The 18708-nt window shown below is 40.7% G+C and overlaps 1 protein-coding gene across 1 annotated transcript; it reads right to left on the bottom strand.

Annotated features, from left to right (window-relative positions):
- Window positions 1-299: 299 nt before the first annotated feature.
- On the bottom strand, window positions 300-18467 carry LOC112946425 (fructose-1,6-bisphosphatase isozyme 2). Its single transcript, XM_026038250.1, has 7 exons — window positions 18295-18467; window positions 15167-15329; window positions 14239-14331; window positions 9322-9462; window positions 8217-8354; window positions 2809-2928; window positions 300-667 (listed from the first exon to the last, which is right to left on the bottom strand). The coding sequence occupies exons 1-7, from the start codon at window positions 18465-18467 to the stop codon at window positions 473-475; spliced, it is 1023 nt and encodes a 340-aa protein (XP_025894035.1). The 3' UTR covers window positions 300-472.
- Between the last annotated feature and the right edge of the window lie 241 nt (window positions 18468-18708).

Below are 18708 nucleotides of genomic sequence, written 5' to 3'. Positions count from 1 at the left end.
AAAACACTGCTTCAGACAGCATAGGACCTCTTATCTTTTTGGCCTTGAGAAGAGTGAAAGCATCTGCAATAAAACCTCTGGCAGCAAATCCAGATAATGGTGCTATGAACACTGGTGTAAAAATTTTCACCCTCAGACAGCTCCAGCAACTGCAGCGTCAGATGTCTGGCTCTAGATCAGCTGGGGGACTGACACAATCCACTCATTTTGTTATTGCCAAAGGAAGCAGCTATTGTCATTGGTGCTACATTCACCTTGCAGAAACCACAGTTAAATAATTTTTGCATTTGTTTACAATGAGAAATTAAGTTTTTTCTTTTTTATTTTTTTCCCAGCCATTCTCACTATTTCTCACGTTCTCATCAAAAGGTATTTTCATGGAGAAAAGGATGTTAAAGCGCTAGCGTCCACCCCCTTGAGCCACACTGTTTCTCCAGTGAAGAGGTGAGCAAGGTCTGGTGTGGAAGGGCCTTTAGCTGCTCTTCTGGTGTTTCTGTACACAGGCAAGGTATTCCTGCACGTCCTCGGGAGAACCGAGAATAAGAGGGACCCTCTGGTGAATAGCCTCGGGTTTCACATCCAGCACAGCCTGGGTGCCTGTGGTGGCCATACCACCTGCCTGCTCCACGATGAAGGCGATGGGGTTGCACTCGTAGAGGAGACGGAGCTGGAAGGAAAGAGGAAAGAGGTGACTGCATTTGGGGAAATAGCACCAAAGAGCCTAACAGAAACTAACCTTACTTTTGCGTTTTTTGGCAAGATTCGAGTCGAACACCTACTTTATTCACCTTCCCCTCCTCCCCCACCTCCTCTCACCCGTCGTTTTATGGGGACAGCAGCACGCTGGCCGCATACACCCGCACCAGCACCCTGGTTTGCAATCTGGCACATTGGTGTGCGGCCTCAGGGCAGCAGCGCCGGGCCAGGAATGTAGGAGTAGCTGCTGGGGCCGCAGTCCCCAGTGATCCAGTGCAGCCAGGAACAGAAGTGATATGGGAAACAAAAGCCAAAGCCTCCTCTCGTTCACAGGCTTTAACTGTTCCCTTCAAGCTTGGGGTAGTTGCATTGCGTTTGGTCAGGATTTTTTGGCGTTTGAAATCCGATGCTCCCCGTCTCAAATTTCAGGTTGGGATTGCAGCTTTTCAGAAATGTGAGTAGGCTCTAGTGGCCTGCACTCATGCAGACAGCAGCTCGGGATTCAGAAGTAACTACCGTATTTACCAAAAGCAAATTTTCACTTTGAGTACAAAGGCACTCAGACCCTGGCATCTGTTCATTTACCAAAACACATGACATAAATTTTGCATATACCAAAAGCTTGTAAGTTTGAACGGGTGCAGAGGAAAACTGGCTGATTTTTAACAGACTTTGTTTTAGTTGAATGTTTTTCTTGCATTTTATGAGGGGTTGATGCAGGATAATACTAATACAAATTATGAAAATTCTTTCTTTATTGGTGCCACAGCCAGAAAGTTTTCTGAGGGAAAAGGAAGAATGGCAGAAAGAGTAACTGTATAGCAGGATAAGCAGATGGGTTGGACAGAGATGGGAGAACTGTTTAAAAATATTACTTGCCATCTGCATTTTGACAAGACCCTGTATAGCTTAGCCAGTTCTGCATTGCATGTGCACAGTAAAGGAAAATAATTGACTATCATTTTATGCTGCCTTTAATTTATGTGAAACAGTCTACAGCCTAGAGATTACATGCAAATGTTTACATTTGCTCTAAAACTTTTGTGTCAAATTTGATATGTTTTGATTTCTCTTGGTTCCTACCTGAGACTATCTAAGCATGTAGACTGTCTTTCAGGGAATGACCCGGAGTCAACTACAAATTATTATCCTTCCAAAAACAAGTATGTGTGGAACTATATCAATACAACACTCCTATATGCTGCAGACAATGCAATATGGGAACTGGGTCCTGATGCTTTGCTTCAGAAAGCCATTAACCACTCCATATGTTTTCCTGTAAATAGTAGAAAGCAGCTGTTCCTGCTTTTGAACCAGCCTCACAACACAGCATGGTCCTCTTTGCTCCTGGCAGGATTCTTGTGAGTTTCTTAAAAAAACAGCGTATCCACTTGAGTCTTTTGAGAGATCAAATACATTTTCTTCATCCCTACCTGGCCTCTGAGAAGGAAAAGGAGATTTTATTTATAATGATGGTGGGTGTTTGTTTCATTTCTCTCCCTTATAAAACTTCAATGCACACCTAATAGCCAATGTAGGTTAATGCATGTAGAAATCTTGATTTCTTGATTATTTATATATAGATATTTGAACTTTAGTTCGCCATTGCTGGTTTTCACTGGTTGTTTTTGACAATGATTTAATGTAGATTTCCAAAGAGAGTTTAACTTGAAGAGAGAAGTTTTCAGGTATGGTATTGACCATATAGAAGAAGGTGTTAGAGTCAATACAGCATGGGCAATTTGTAATAAAGTGAGTCAGTTGCTTCCAAAGTATGATCTTCAGATTCACCAGTGCAACCAGATCTCTTTTCTTTTGAAACATTTTCATTTAGAAGTTTAGCAACATTAAGTGCTAGTACTCTCCTGAAAATATATTTCTCCTGATACTCCAGGAGAAAACCTGAGTTTGACTGTGGTCAGTATGCAGGATAAAAATGCATAAAATCTCCTGTCTTCAAAGTTATTGAAATTGGATTGCTGACCATCATACTCATGAAAACTCATACTCATCATACTCTACAGGGATATAAAATGATCTGTCTATATAAATTTGCTGGGAAAGCAGGGGTATTAGGTCAGCTAAGTTCACTATAGAAGTCAGATAACTTACCTTTCCTTTAGGACTCTTCTGATTTGCTGGGTACAGGAAGATCCCACCGTACATCAATGTACGGTGAACATCAGCCACCATGGAGCCGACGTACCTGGCACCATATGGGGAACTGCCATCCTGAAAAACATAAAGGAAAGCTTTATATCTACCAGACTGGGTGGCTGGTATAACAAAATGTCATTTTGCTATAAACCAGATACCAAAGCTGCTTAAATCAACTGCTGCTTATGGGAAACTGTAAATGCCCAAACCAGCCTAAAACTGAGCACTTTAGTGCACAACAATATGGCACAACAATCCCTAGTCTAGGAATAATCAGGGTCTGAAATCGCTGCATGAAAAAGCTTCTTCCAATGACTGGAGTAAAGTATCCAGCTGACTGCTGCTCCTTTGCTGGCTCCGAGGTCATGGAACGAGGGGAGAAATGTCGTCTTTGCTGCAAGTCCAGACAGTTCCCGTAGAACTGTGGCTGTTTTCCTTCTAGCTTACCTGCCAAGTTGTGAAACTGGTCAGAACATTCAGCTGGGAACCCAGCTTGGGAGATAGGAATCTCTTTGTGAAGGTATTTTTTCTCACTTTCAGCTTAAAAATTAATATTTTTGCAAGAGATGTCATTTCAGGGAGAGCAGTCAGGAAAACATTCATATCAGTCTCAGGGTTACTAAAGATAAAAATGGCAAGGTGGGAAATACAGAAAGTCAGCATGGTGATTTGAACAAATATAAATAGTATGCACCAAGTAAACTCCAACAGGATAAAAACATCACATGAGGGACTTCTATGAAGAGTAAATACATAATAAACCTGTGAAGAAGAAGTGAAGAAAAGCTCTTTAAAAGATAGTTTTCAAAAAGTGTTTTGGGTCTTTTGATATCTTTCAGTCCCTCTTCAGTGACACAAACGAGGAATCTCAACCTTTCCCAAAGGCTGGAGCTTCATGTACAAGTATAATTCACATATTTTTCTAGTGCAATGCTAAAAGTTTTGAAAGGGTTTCTGCATGCTTTTTTTTTTTTGTCCTTATCTGGATCAGTGGTCTAGTAACAAGTCTTGCTGCTCTCTGCAAACCTGGCCTTGTGCTGATACTAGTTTTGAAGAAATACATAGAGAGAACTTGTGCAGCAACGTCATTTCAGAAAATAAGGGCATCACAAATTAAGGCCTCAACAACAAGAATGAGGTTAGTTGGGAAAAATGCAGATTAGAGGGGGAGAAGTAGATAAAGACAGAAGTCCTTCTGTTTTGAAGTCACTTTTTCTAACTACTCTATGCAATGATGCTTTGATATCTTCTCTCTTTTGAAACTGGAACAGATTCTCATGTAACCACACAATATGATGAAATACTCCGCTGTAGGAACTTGAGTCCTGAGAAAACCACTTAATACGAGACTTGTGATATTTGTTACAGCTGCTAGTAAAATTGAAATAGAGAAGTGTTCGGCCTGTGTAATCCTTGTTCAGCAGCCCTTGTGCTATTACCTAAGCTTTTCTTTTTTCTTTTTCTAGTACAGATTAGAACTGTTGAAAAACCAGCAGAAAACAGTAAAAAGCCTTGATGGATAAGACATTACTTGGGGCATTTTTTTTTTGCCTTGTTTAAACCTGGCTGTTGATCATATTTTTTTTCAGACACAGGTGAACATTCAAGTATTTGATTCTCTAAATCTCATGGCTTACCCTCAGATAACCACATATTCAGACATCAAATGATAATTCCTCCATCTCACAGCTATTTGCACCTGTGACCTTGCAACTGTGTAATCTGAGGTTAGAAAAAAACCTTAAAGAGAGATTAGACAGAATTTTGGAGTATTAGAAAAGAAAATTTCCAGGGAAGAATATGATTATTATAGAAAATTACTTCTTTTAAAATACTCTTGAAAGAAGAGCTCTCTTTTATGCTTTCTGAAGAAGGTGATGAAGTAAATCTTCAGAAAAGTTTTTTACACTTGAATATTGATAATCAGTACGCCATGCTATGAGTTTATAAGGATTGCATTTATGACCTTATCAAATTAGGTGTAAAACTACCCGTCTGTGCTCCCCATGTACCAGTTAAATGCATTTGGAATATGCTGGGCTTAATATTTGTGTGCAGGTCATGTATACAGCTTATGTGTACTCAGGTGTCAACTCAGTGAAAGGCTGTAGCAAATTTTAGCTTTGTCTTATCTTAATAGAAATTCACCTGCTCAGCAGAGTGCTGAGCCTGTTCTGAGAAAAATACACAGCAGAAAGTGCTCCGTTCGGGTAATGATCACCTGAAGTCTGACTGAAATCAATTTTTTCACTTGCCTTAGTGTCCAGCTACTTGCATAGAAGGAATAAATAGTCCCTCTACTTTGGCCCCTTTAGAGACTTCTTGCTTCTCCGGTATAGCCACTTGTATGTTTTTCTTACAGATGAGAAAGTTAATAGGTGTTGCATGTTTGCTGGCATCTTCCCCAGGCTTTCTTCTCAAGCAAAATAACAGGCCATGTGAATCCTAGATAAATTCATCTCCAGTTCTCCCTAATGCCAAACTGTGTTTGCCCAGTAAGCACTTAGCACCGATTCAGCTGATGATAATGAAAGAGCTAGAGAGCCTTAATGTTCCCTTGGGCAGTATCCATATTATTTGAATAAAGTTTTCTTCGCTTGACCTAAAGGAATGAAACTGACTCATATTGTAAAGGTCCTGTGATGTTTTTGTTATTATTCCTTTTTTTTTTCCTTTGTGATATGATGAGAGCCTCTTTGTCACCTCTTCTGCTCCTTGGTCACAGCTCTATTCCTCCAGAGAAGAGCAGGACCAGCTGTTTCTTGCATTGTATGATGACTAGGAACATAGGGGAAAAATCCCTTTCTAGAGACTACAACAGCAACTCTCTGCATCTCACCCTCAGCGTGCACAGCTACAGTGACACCAGCAAAGTGCTTTTCTCAGCTTTTGCATGTCACTTGGGCACAGCTGTGTTGGCAGCAGAAGGCTTCCTGCTGTGTGTCCACGTGCTCTTCCCACAGCATTGCTAAAAAAAGGTCCATCATGTCCTTAACCAGGGTGTCTCCCCTGCACAGCACTCAAATAATGTGCTGCCATGAGAACCTGTTTCTCTTGTGGCCATAGAAAATAAAGTCAAAATGATGTGGAACAGCAAAGTATGAAGGTACCCATATTACACCTGTTTTTTCTACCATGAATGAACCAGCTCCAGCTGGATCCCTGAATGTGTTACTGGAATAAAAAGTCACTTTGAGAGGGCTTAGAGGAAATTTTGTGCAGATACAGTTTTTGCATCACCAGGGCCTATTATAGAGACCATGCTGGAGAAGGCAGGTGGCGAGACAGAGAACCCTGCAAACAGCAGCATGTTCTTCAAGCTGGTGAAGCACCAGGTGGTTCTGCGTTGCTTAAAAAAAAAGTAGTTTTACTCTGGACTATCTTTACATAAGAAATGGATGAACCTGGAGAAGCAGTTTCCACTGTGATCCACATGGCAATGGTAATAGGCTTATAGCTCATCTGCAGAAGTGTCCTCTTTCTAGCATTTTTAATTCAAGTTTGAAGTCTTAGGTGGTTCGTGCTCCACAAGAAATTTTGAGGGTGAATGTGGCTTTGTGACCCAAAATATCTGATTTAGGACACTATCAATAGATGGCAAGGGGTGATACAGGAAAAAAGAATATGTTACAGGCATCATCACACTTTCTTTTCTATTTTTACTTTTTGTTTTCCTGTCTCAAAGCTAGGAGAGTCATCTGAACAGCATGCTGACCAAGAACTAGGAGACAGGGGAAATCGTGGTAGGACTAAGGAAGGAAAAAATGCATCAGAAAGTAACAAATAACTGAAATAAGTGCTGGCTTGGCCCTGGCTTGTCAGTGTGCCAGCGTGCTGCTTGCTTTGAAATGCGAAAAACATCTTCTGCTGACTAGAAGAATCCGCATAACAATACTTTTCCCCAAACAAAGCAGAAACTTCAGATTAAGCAGTGTTTACGAATGAGGTTCTTCCTGTATGTCCTGAGCTAACGATTTAGTGGATCACATGACAGAGCTGTCCTTGCAGAGCCTGCTATGACACTTTGCTATCTCTCCAGTCCTTCCCCTAAGTTTTGGAAATCTCTGTTTAACCTTTTCCTGTTTGCCTGGTGTTGTTTGTTTAGTTATTTTTTAAAAAAACCACCATATGTGTGTTTTGCAAAAACACTCCAATCCATACTATGGAATATTTCAGTGCACTATGGACACCAGGAGAAGCCCAAACCTGTTTCCCAGCTGGATTAGTTTTCAGGAAGCAGGAAAGCTGTGCTTGGAAACTGGGAGCTTCCAGGTCAGCTTGGCTGGGGCTCCTCCGGAGTTTCAGGGCAATTCCTTGAAGAGATGTAAAATGCCATGAGGTAACAAGCTCTATAGAAACAGCCCATGCATGAGGGCCTTTACCAAGGTGTCAGTTTTGCTGCTCTCATTAAAATCAGATTTACAGCTCAGAAAGAGCTTTTCCCAGAAATATGGCTTAAATTCTTATTCATTGTCCTATGCAGCACCCTGAAGTTTTCTCTGAGATGCATCAGCTTTTATATGCATCCTATGTAAGAAGACTTAAAAATAGCTTTAAAATAATCTTATGCTTTTTTTTTTTTTTTTTTTTTTTTTTTTCCCCCAAGTAGGATGAAGATTAAAAACATCTTCCTGGCTAAATTCAGTCATGAGGCATTAGATTTCACCATGTTGTCCTATGCCTAACTGGTCACACGCAGTCACACTTTACAGAGAGCTTCCTGAAAGCTTGTGTATGTCCTTGTAGCATTGAACAGGGGCGGTACAGAGCTGCACATCCCCTTGGGGATATTCATCAGACATACAGAATTTTCAGCCTTATCTCAACAAAGGGTCTCAACAAAGGGTCTCAACAACATAAATGGAAAAATTTACCTCCCACCTACTTTTATCAATCTTTGGGGTTTTTTTGTGTTCCCTAGACAGTGCCAGGCCTATACTGATGTGTAAGTGTAGAGGGAGAGGAAGGTTATTTTTCCAAGATCTCTGCAGATACTTTCTGAACAGTAAATGGGATCTAGCCCCAAATGCACAGCTGCACACACCACCACATTGCATATTCAAATATGTGCATTATGCTGGCACAGTTTCAGAGGTTTGTGGAAAAGCTTCGATCTTCGCATACAGAAAATCGTCCTCTGCATGGCAGTGAATTTAGTTATGAATTAGCTATGAGCTATGAATTTATTTACCAAATTCTAAGCTGTAAAACATGTCAGAGCACTGGAAGTTAACACAACAGTTAGGGAGCCAAAATGAAGCAGATGATATCAAAGAGTTACGGGGTCTGAATTCAGCTCCCTTCAGTCGGAACTGTTATGAAATGTGCACGGTGAATTGGGTACAGAGCAACTATTTCCTTACCTCAGGGAATTTCTTCTTGTGTAAATATTCTGTCATTGCAGGATCAAAATACTTGGCATAACCTTCGTTGAGACTGTAGATCTTCCCTTTCTTCTTGATTTTGACATCTTTATCCACCAAAATAAATTCCCCAAGAGCCTACAGGAGAACGGCAGAGACGAGTTATGAGCAAGCACCAGCTCATTTTGTTCATTTTCTATAGCAGCTGCCACTCTAGAGATTGCAGAAACACTAGCATGGTCTTTTCAGCAGTAGTTTTGTATATAACTTCACAGTATTTCAAACAGATCAAAAATCACAGAAAACTTGCCATGCAGGTAGTATAAACAAAAAGTAGCTTAACTATAATTGTTAGCATGTTGAATGAAGAGCAGTTAACCTCAAAAGTTGATGGATCATGAATCCCGTTCTCTTGGTATCCACAAATCACAAGGTTACAAATTAACACATTTTACTGTCTTGTGATTTTTGAACGTTTCTTCCTTTGCTTATTATATCTAAAAGTGACTAAAGCGACTGACTCCCCCACTGAAGTGTCTGTCCAGAGTCTGAAATTTCTTCTCTGAGAGAACAACCTCTTTACTCAGGGTATTGATAAAATGGAAGACGGAGTTTTGAAAACAATCCATCCTTTGTTTAAACAGGATTTCTGTATTATTGCCTAAATCTAATGCTAGTCTCTCATAGGAGCAGTCTCATCATGTTTGGTCAATTTGGGGCTACTGGGCTGGATTCTGAGGGGCAACACATCTCTGTTAGTTTGAATTCTGCTTTTGCAGATGTTATGGTTTCTTAAGTGTTTCCATGTGCAAACCAGCAGTTTGCTTGGAATGATCGGATTGTGAAGTATTCTTGTTCACTGAAAAACAAAAAACAACAACAACAAAAGGAGTATTGCAACTAGCATGCACTGGTATCATTGAGTGCTTTTTAGATGCAGATTATTTGCTACGAGACATGAGTGAGAGAAGAACAGCGCAGACTCTTTCAAATTCAGAGACAAGCAACAGCAAAAATGAGTAGGTCCAGTAGGTAATTTCTCAAGGGGAACAGTAATGTCCTTAACACCAAGATGGTACCCATGTTATTAACACCGAGACTGTACCGGATCGAGCATGAAGCAGTCCACTCCTTGCCCCGTGGAGAGGGCCACCAGGGTAGCACTGCCGTACAGCGCATATCCCGCAGCGACAATATTGCGGCCGGGCTGCAAAGCGTCTTTCTCAGAGGGCTCCTCATTTGATTCCTGAGGAAAAAGTACTTTTCAATAATAGATATTTGAGAAGAATTCTTTATTATATCAGTCTAGGCCTTTGAAATCAACACTGCAGCTGTGGTTCCCACTAGTTCAGGACAAGCTTGGTACAAATGTGTGTGCACGCTGGGACAAGACAGTGGGAGTATATCTTATACAAGTTGTGCGTTCAATATGATACATGCAGCAATGCTGATACCTTAGCATCATCATTTAGCATATTAACTCAAGAGCATCAAAAGAAATCTGAGACAGAAAAGAAGTATCATTTTCTTCTGTAAATTTAAGCATGAGCTGTCTTGCTGGCGTCCTTTATAGAGATAACTGTGAGGGAGAACACAGTAACCAACATTTCATGTCTTTCAGACAGATTGCGTCCAGTAGCAGAGTGAAAGGGTAGATGATGCAACGTGGTGGAATAAAAATTGTGCATTGGTCTTTGCTGGTAACTCAAGTGTAATAAATGTGCACACATATATAGCTTATGCATCTGCCTATATAACGTACATGTGTGTGTAGCTATGCATATTTAAGTTCATATATTAATTTTTGCATATCATTTTACTTAATTTTTTTGATGTGGTATTGATTTCTATCACTCATTTCCATTTGATACTCTGGTTGTCACTGAAGAAGAATAGCTTCTTCAGCACACCTTATATATTAATACATAGCTATTTCCAGCGAGGTCTCAGGTGTGCCTCAGCCACAACAGAAGCTTGCTGTTTAGATGAAGAAGAAGAACCTAGAGTGCTTGGGAATATGAATTGCAGCCTTTACTTCCTGGACAATTCGTTTAAATTTTTTTTTCATTTTATTTCCTTAAACTACAGAATGAGTAGAGAATGCTTGATATTAATGCCTATTTATTAATCTAAAAATTTTGTCAGTTGTGGATTTTCTGCACATTTTCTGATGATGATTTATTAGGAATTAATACGAGAAGCTCATCGGTTCGTGTTCCAATATACCAGGTTTACATTTCATTGTTTCGAGCTCAGATAATTTCCAGGTGATGCATGGGTTTCATTAGATTGAGTTACAGCTGGGTAGAAATCTCAGGTCTATCCCAAAGCATCTAATCTGAAACCAAACCAAAATCATTAGAAGATGTTTTGTGTAGGAAATCAAATATTTGATTAAGATCGGATAAATTATTTTAAAAGTCAAGAACATTTTGCCTGGATTTTTTTCCACAGCAAGATTAAAACACTGAAACAACTTGATAAATACTCTGCAATACCCTGGGGACAAAAAGGTCCCAGGGGGTGCCAGGCAGGCTCTGGCAAGGTGAAAGGCAAGGGGTGTTGGGGGAATCAGGCCTATCATCATATGGTAGCTCCTAGAGGAAAGCAGCTCAACACTGAAAGCAACATTGTCTATAATAGACTCTGAGTTGCAATATTAAATGTAGAATTAAGCACATATTCACAAAACTAATTGCAAGCATATTTCATTTTTATATCACTTCATATATTTTCCTAATTAAAACTAATGCTGTTTTAATTGTGTATGCATACAGTAGAGGATTGTTTTATGGGACATTGTGTTTTTGTACAGTATATGTTATTTCTGCAGGTTACATCTGGTGTTGTTTTAAAGCAAATTCTTCTGAGATTATAAGATTTTCAGTTCTATCACTTAAATGTTTTTTCTCTATATATTTATATGGCTGAGAAACCATAGACTAGTTGACTATTCTGAAAAAACAAATGAACTTCTCCCCTGAAAGATACACATTTGGCCAGAATTCACTTGGTTTTCAGTTCTTAGCTGCATCTGTTTCCCAGCTTCCAAATGGAAGGTAAAAAGTCCAACCTCAAAAAAAATTTTGCAGAGTTTGTTGAAGTGTGAAAAGAGCTAAAGATCAGCTGTTATTTCACTGTTAGCTCTGCAGTAGTTATGTCCTGCCAAATGCTGTGCAATCAAAACAAATCAGAGAATGAGACTGAGCAGCAGAATCAGATAGCTGCTGAATATTTTCACTTCTTTTTGATATACAGATGGAATTTCCTTTCTGTTACATGTTGGCCATGAGATGGAGGTAGTGAAATCTCCTTATGCCAGTCTTTGAAATATATGGACTGTGCGGGTCCTGTGAAGGTCCTGTGAAGGTTCAAGCTTTGACAAAGTTGCTTTAGCACTTTGTGCCTGGAAAGCAGATGAAATAATAAGGTCAATGGAGTTTGGTACTCTCAGGTGATACCTCTGTTGTCTGTTTTTTTTTTTTTTTTTTTTTGCACACATAATTTGCCTACATCACACATGGGACTTAGTAGTGGGAGGAGCTCTAGAAGATCTTGTTTTCCAGGTGTCTGTCCACATCAAGTATTTCACGTTACCCCTCCTCTGAGGGAAAAACATGATATTCTTTATGACAGTGATGGGAGGGAAGAAGAAAACACATCTGGGGATCTCAGTAAAGTTAAAAATAAAGAAATAAAACAAAGCAGCCGTCATAATGTATGGAGTGTGAATGGTGACTTGTAGATTCAGCTCAGCAGGCTGAAGAATGCAGAAGAACCCAGAACAAAAAAAAAAAAAAAAAAAAAAAAAAAAAAANAAAACAAACTAAAAAAAAAAACCAACTAAACAAAAGAACATTATCCCCAGCAGCCTGAGACTCCATCAACTGGGAGCATCCCACCAACCAGTGACTGCTGAGGTGCTGAGGAGCTGCTGTGCACCAGCATCAGCAGATCTCCTTCCTAGCCCTGCTAAACAGAGCCATGGCCTTTGTAATAATCCTTCCCAGCCTTTAGGAGGAAAAAAGCAGGTGGAAGATGAAATAAATCTAGGATGGTATTTATTTCCTGATGGCTCTCCTAAGAAACTGATAAAGGGGTCTTCTGCCAGGCAGTGATGATAGCTGAGGCTGGTGGTGGTCTTGGCTAGAGATCAGGAGCAGCAATAGAGAACCATATTAATGTTTGAAGTCACAGATAGAACCACAGAATCATAAGATCATTATAGTTTGAAAAGACATTAAAGATCATTGAGTCCAACTGTAAGTAAGTCCTTCAACAACATGCCTATTAAGTCATATCTTTGCCTCATCTACACAGACCTTCATAGAAAAGGTTGACTTTCTTCATCCTAAAATGAAGCCAGTATTTCAGTTATGGAACGGGTGCCTTTGAGAATAAAACTGAAGGCACTGACATGGTGAGAAAGTCAGCCAGGTGAACATCCACGTATTTGAAGCTACCAAATATCAGATGGGTGCTTAGAATGATCCTTTGGAATTAGATTTGTACTAGCTTTTCCAAAATGATGGTTTTGCATTTTAAATACCATGAAATAAACTTGTATTTTCTTTCACAAAGAATTTTCATCCACTAGGATGAAATATGTAACTTTCCTTTCTTTCACACTATCCTACAGCAAGAATTATTAAAACTCCTGCTGTTATTTGTTTATTTTAAAGGATTTGAGGTTAGAATTAAATAGTTTTGGTATGAAATATTGTATGTGAAAGAAAGGCATATTAATTAATACTTTGGAGTTATCCAATTCCTCTGTAAAGATAGAAGCAACATTCCATTCACAGACTTTCACTTGGATTATGCTTTTTATTAAAATCTTAAGTTAACCTTATAATTAAAAAAACTTCCTTCACCTTAGTGGCACTGTTTTCATTTGGGTATGAAGAATTTGCACTAAGCAATGTCAATATTTCTTTAAGAATTGAAGCGTGTTCACCCTTGTGAAAAACAGCACCTTAAGAAGCAATGTTTACAATAATGTATTTTAATATATTAATGTATATTAGAACAGCAGAGCTATAGCAGACCGTGTCTTGCAGAGAACTGACCTGCCTGAGTGACCCCCTAACAGGGACTTATGCTAAAAATTAATACTGTGGGCAGCTGCTGGGTTTATGCTGTCATCCTGCTTCAGCTTGAGCCTTTGCTATGCCTGGTTTCTAGCAGACCTGTTCTCGTCTTTGATAACTGGAAAATCACTTACTTCAAATGCTTGGCTTGGAAGTGATGGGTTAAAAGATGAGAGAGGGCCTTGAAAGTATATCCTCTGCCTTTGAGATGCAGCCATAAAGGCCTTTATTTGCAGTCACAAGGGCTATAAAAGTTACTTAAAAAAAGAGGGTCTCCCACAGTCATATGACTGCGAACACCAGCTTGAGGGAAAACACTAACTGCCGGGAGATTAGCAGTCAAATCACAAGACTTGGCGCCACTCTTAACTATTAACAATTGTTAATTGGCTGCAAAGCAGCGGGGCCTGCTGGCTTGGGTAGCTCTAGTGACAACTTCTCCCATCCTGAGGTGGCCGCCTTCCTCACCTTGCGTGCAAGTGTGCGTGGGGAGGCCGCAGCAGTAACGTGCCCTGGGCAGTGAGCTTCAGCCTCAGTCCTGCGTGGGGCAGGCCCACAATGTACTGAGTAGCCCTGGTGGAAACCGGAGCTCCAGGTCTCACTGGCAGGTTTGGCTCTGTGCCACAACATCCCTCTGCTCTCCAGTACCACATAAAATGGGACCCAGGTAGCTGACTGGCTGTCCAAAGGCAAGAAGGGCTACTGAGGTGCCCATGTACTTCAAGCAAGGAAGTGTCAGCAATTTCACAGCACTGCGTGTCCACTTTCAAGGAATCCAGGAACCTCTGGAGCACAAAGGCTGTCTCCTGTGCTCCCTCACAAGCCCTGCTGAGCCCCAAGGTTAAGAGCCTAGTAATGAAACCAGGCGAGCTAACAGACCTGGGATATTTTGTTTCCACCACAGGAATTGTGGTGCATGTTCATCCTCTTACCTTTTTGTAGATAGCAAATATGGTTCCTATCGGTGCCAAACAGTCTATATTGGACGAGCCATCCAGGGGATCAAAGCAAACCACGTATTTGCCCTGAAACATAAGCAGTGAGGGAAGCATTCAGTGATACGTTGACCTGAAGTGTTATTTCCCTTCACTGAGTGGACTCCATTGGGTAAATACCTGCCCTCAGCTTCCCAAGTGAGCTTAATGGAGCTCCTCTGGGAAGGCTGCACTTCCAGCCCAACTGGGATGGCCACCGGAGTAGGAGAGGGCTCGGACACTGCATGAATCTCTGCAATGGAGAGGAGCAGCCTGTCCAATGGCTCCAAGCAAGCCAAGAAACAGCTTAAAAACAAGAGGACCCATTCTGGCTTGCTTTAGTAGATGGGTTTTCTTACATTTTATCCTGAACCAAAGGATGTGACTATAACATGAGGTATTAGGGTAAGGAGGATGTCTTGCGGCAAGGCCGGGTGGATGGTGCAAGCAGCGCCTCCAGGCAGCAGGATCCCCTCTGGGCAGCTCCGCCGTGTCCGGCACGTGTTTCCTCTGGGCAGACAACTTACATCCGTATTCCGTCTGACCATTATCCTGCTTCATCCTGCCTGAATAATGACGTAACCCCAGACAGCTACAGTAATGGCCGGGGAATGTAATAGTACTCTTAAGCCTGGGATCTGGGTCTGATTACAAGTTCCACAACTATTATTCCTCCGCCCCTCCACAGAAGTTTAACAGTAATCTCTGCCTCCCCACCAGCAGCTCCTTTAGTGCCTGAGCTCGAGCGGTCACCGCAGTTAATCATGAAAGCCATGAAATAATCACGCAAATCTGCTGCGTGGGCCAGGCCCAGGTGACATCCCTGAGGCGACAGTGCCACCTGCTGCCCCCTGAGCAGAACCCCCGGGGCAGAGGCCCCACACACCCGCTTGTCCTTGGGGGTGATGATGGCCTCCTCGTTCTCCTCCGTGACCAGGACGCAGGTGCTGTAGGAAGACTGCAGCATGTTGATCACCAGCGAGTTGGATAACACGTCCAGCTTCTTCACCTCGTCACCGGTCACGTTCACAGTGCCGGCAATGCCAAACCTGGAGAGAAGCAGCAAAAACATTAAGAAGAAACCCGAAGCAATGAGGAGATCTATTAAAGATTTTATGAAGGAAAAAAAAAGTAAAAATTAAAATTAAAATTAAAATTAAAATTAAAAAAAAATAAAAATAATAAAAAAGGAAGTGAGGATGGGTCCTTCTTGCTTATCCTTCCACAGCTCTAACCTTCATTAGAAGTTCATTAGAAGATGACAGTCACTCTTAGAAAATAAAACTGGGCATACAAAAAAGCAAAACAGTGGCATCATTTCTGGACTCTACCATAGTCCTTCTGGTCCAGCTGGAACCTCCTTCCCAACCTCTTCCCAGGATCAGGGGTCCAGCATTCCCTGGTAGCCCCACATGTTACTGCTGTCAGCTGTGGGGAGGGAGGTCCCACCAGCAGCACCTCTGAGAAAGGAGAAAGGGTCATAGCAGAGGTTGGTCATTTCCTGCCATGGAGCTGGGTCTGTTCAATACTTCATGATAGTCCTTTGATCCATGCCCTGTAAGTCCTCAACTGCCTGAAAATCAGGATCTCAAGACACCTCTGAATAATTCTTGATTCTGAAATGTACCTCAAGATCAAGATCTGCTGGTTCTGTGATGTGGCACTACACTGTGTTGGGCTGATTCTTCCATTTAATAATACAGTTTTATATATTTACACAGTAATACATATATTGCTGATATTTTGCAGTTCAGAAACTTCAGTTTTGAGGTGTGTGTTTCAGTCCTCTTGGAAGTTTAAAGAAGAAAATAGGGAATATATACTTATGATAATTCATTACTGGAAAAAAATGGAGAGAACAACTACTTCATTTCTATAATGCTCTTTGAGAAGGAAGGGGTAAGATCTTTTTTCTCACTCAAAATTGCTGAACTTTCCAGGAGTACCTATTGTTTTGAGTAGTTCCATTTTGGCACATCAAGCCTGAGACCTATGAAAGGAACTGGATTTTCAGGGAGCACTAAGCATCCATTCACCAGGCAATGCATTCCCAGATAGATTTCCAAGCCAAACTTTTAGTTTTGAAAAAGCTCTCCTTTACTTTTTAATGGCAAATTTATTAAAAATGCATGTTGATATCATAAATAGTTAAAAATCACCTCACATTCTTGCATTTGGAGGAACTGGCAAGTTTAGAGCTCTAGCTTTTTTTTTTTTTTTTTTTTTTTTTTTTTTTTTTTTTTTTTTTTTTTTTTTTTTTTTTTTTTTTTTTTCCTTTTTATTTTTTTTTTTTTTTTTTTTTCTAATCTGTTGAGTGTGCAAATTCAAGCTGTACGAATTTACAGAGGATGAAGTGGACACTGATTCTGTTCATTCCTAAATGCTTGTCCCTCCTTCCTATGGTAGGTATAGATGGTGTGCTTTTTTTTTTTCTTCTTCTTCTTTTTTCCCAAAAGATAAGATTGGAGCTCCTGTTTGCAGGAATATAAAGACACACATGCTGGCAGATGGAAGCCACTCACCAGCACTGAAAGTCTTGCCACAGGGTTTTCTAAAAGATCCTGGTTAGCTACAGTAATTTGAATGGTGCAAAGGCCTTATTTGTGTATTAATGCAGTTTGGATATTTCTTGGTCATCACTCAAAACTTTTATTTATAAAGCAGAGACCTTTCTTTCACTGAACTTGTAGCCAAGGGTCATGTTGTCCAGATGGCCATTCCACTTTTAGCAAATGCAGTAGTACGTCATTTATTACATAATTCAGATATTGTATACTGGAAGATTGAAATGGGAAGGAAGTACCTTTTCCTCTGGAAGACAGACCTGTGCAGCTTCAGCTTATAGTGCTATGAAGAGGAAATATAATTTAATAGTTAAGATATATGAGCTTCAGGACGCAATCTCTGGCTATACCGCTGTTTTTGATGTTTTTAATTTGTTTTGTTTCATTTTTTTAACATGATCAAATCTCACATTCTCACTACACATTTTGCTCCACAACTGAGTAATACAAGTGATAGTGCTGATTTAACTTGATCATTGAGACCATTGACCAAGGACAGGTGCCATACATTTTGGTGTTTCCATAGCTAAAAGAAGAATGAATTGTCTTCAGTACATAGATATAGTCACTATATCCTTATATGTGTGCATGTGTTTGTAAAAAAGTGTATTTTTATATATATTCATATACATATACAAATGCATATACACAAGCATATTATTTCAATACATATACAAAAAAAAGACATATCTTAAATAAAGAGTTTTATTAGTGATTCCTAGTTCTCTAAGCTGCTCCCAGTAGACTACTATTAAAACATTTGCATTGACGTCTTATACAGCTGGTTGCGTGAAGTTGAGCCTACTAGTTCAACTCATTCCAGGTTTTGCTGGGCCAATTCTTTGACTGCCTTATCCAAAATGCTAGATGTCAAATTGCTGTGTTTGCTTTTCATATAAGGCCTTTTTAGTCTTCCCACCTGTAGCCCCGACAGTACTTGGGGGAGGAGGGGAGAATATACTCGGGAATGCATATGGCATTTCTTGCAGGGCTGCTGCTTTATACTATGACTCATATACTACCATCAGGGATCTGGACTTCCCGAGACAAGGCAGGCCCTGGTCTGCACAGTTCAGGCACTACACTTTCATGGTAGGAGAAAATATGACAATGGGATACTTCACAAATTCACAAAAGATTTATAAATATACCAATATCAACATTTACAAGGGATAACGAGATAAATAGTAGTGCATTGAAGTTCTGACTCCAGCCTGATGACTAAAATACTATACACAGCAATTAGTATAAATTGCTTGAGCCCCATACCAAAACTTCCTCCAGAAGAGGAGATCTCCCATTTCCCATTCTTGATATTCCATGCTCTGCCTTCATGCCTACAGTCACTTGGCTTAAAGAAGACCCTTGCAATGTACTAATGAATCCCTGTGCAATTCTCCTCTCCCTGCGCCTCCTCGTCTTCCTCCCCGTATTTCTAAGAGGGACTCACATGTGGGCAAGGCCTGCCTTCCTGACTGCGGAGGAAATGGCCTTTATGGCCGTCAGCATGGAGTTGAGCAGCTGCGTCAGCTCCCCCGTAGCTCCTTTCACTCGGCGCCCCTTTTCCATAACAAATCGCGTGAGGGTCAGCATATCCGTTTCGAAGGGGGTTTTGTCGGACATTTTCACTGTGTACACAGGGTCTCCTCTCCTCGCCTGCACAGGTTGCTTCCTTGCCGTGTTGCACTCCCAAATAGCTCTCTCTATTTTAAGGAGAAGCTGTTGGCTCTGTTGCTGGTCTGTGTTTATTAAAATGCTCCCCAGACCACGTGATTGATGCCCAGAATAGCTGCGCCCAGCCCTGCTCCTCTGGGAGCCACAAAGCCACCCGAGATGGGAACACTACCTCTCTGCCACCCAGCCC

Source organism: Nothoprocta perdicaria, unplaced genomic scaffold (assembly GCF_003342845.1).
Source record: "Nothoprocta perdicaria isolate Ctin4 unplaced genomic scaffold, notPer1 scaffold_205, whole genome shotgun sequence".
Taxonomy (NCBI): Eukaryota; Metazoa; Chordata; class Aves; order Tinamiformes; family Tinamidae; genus Nothoprocta; species Nothoprocta perdicaria.
This window is presented reverse-complemented; position numbering and strand designations above follow the sequence as displayed.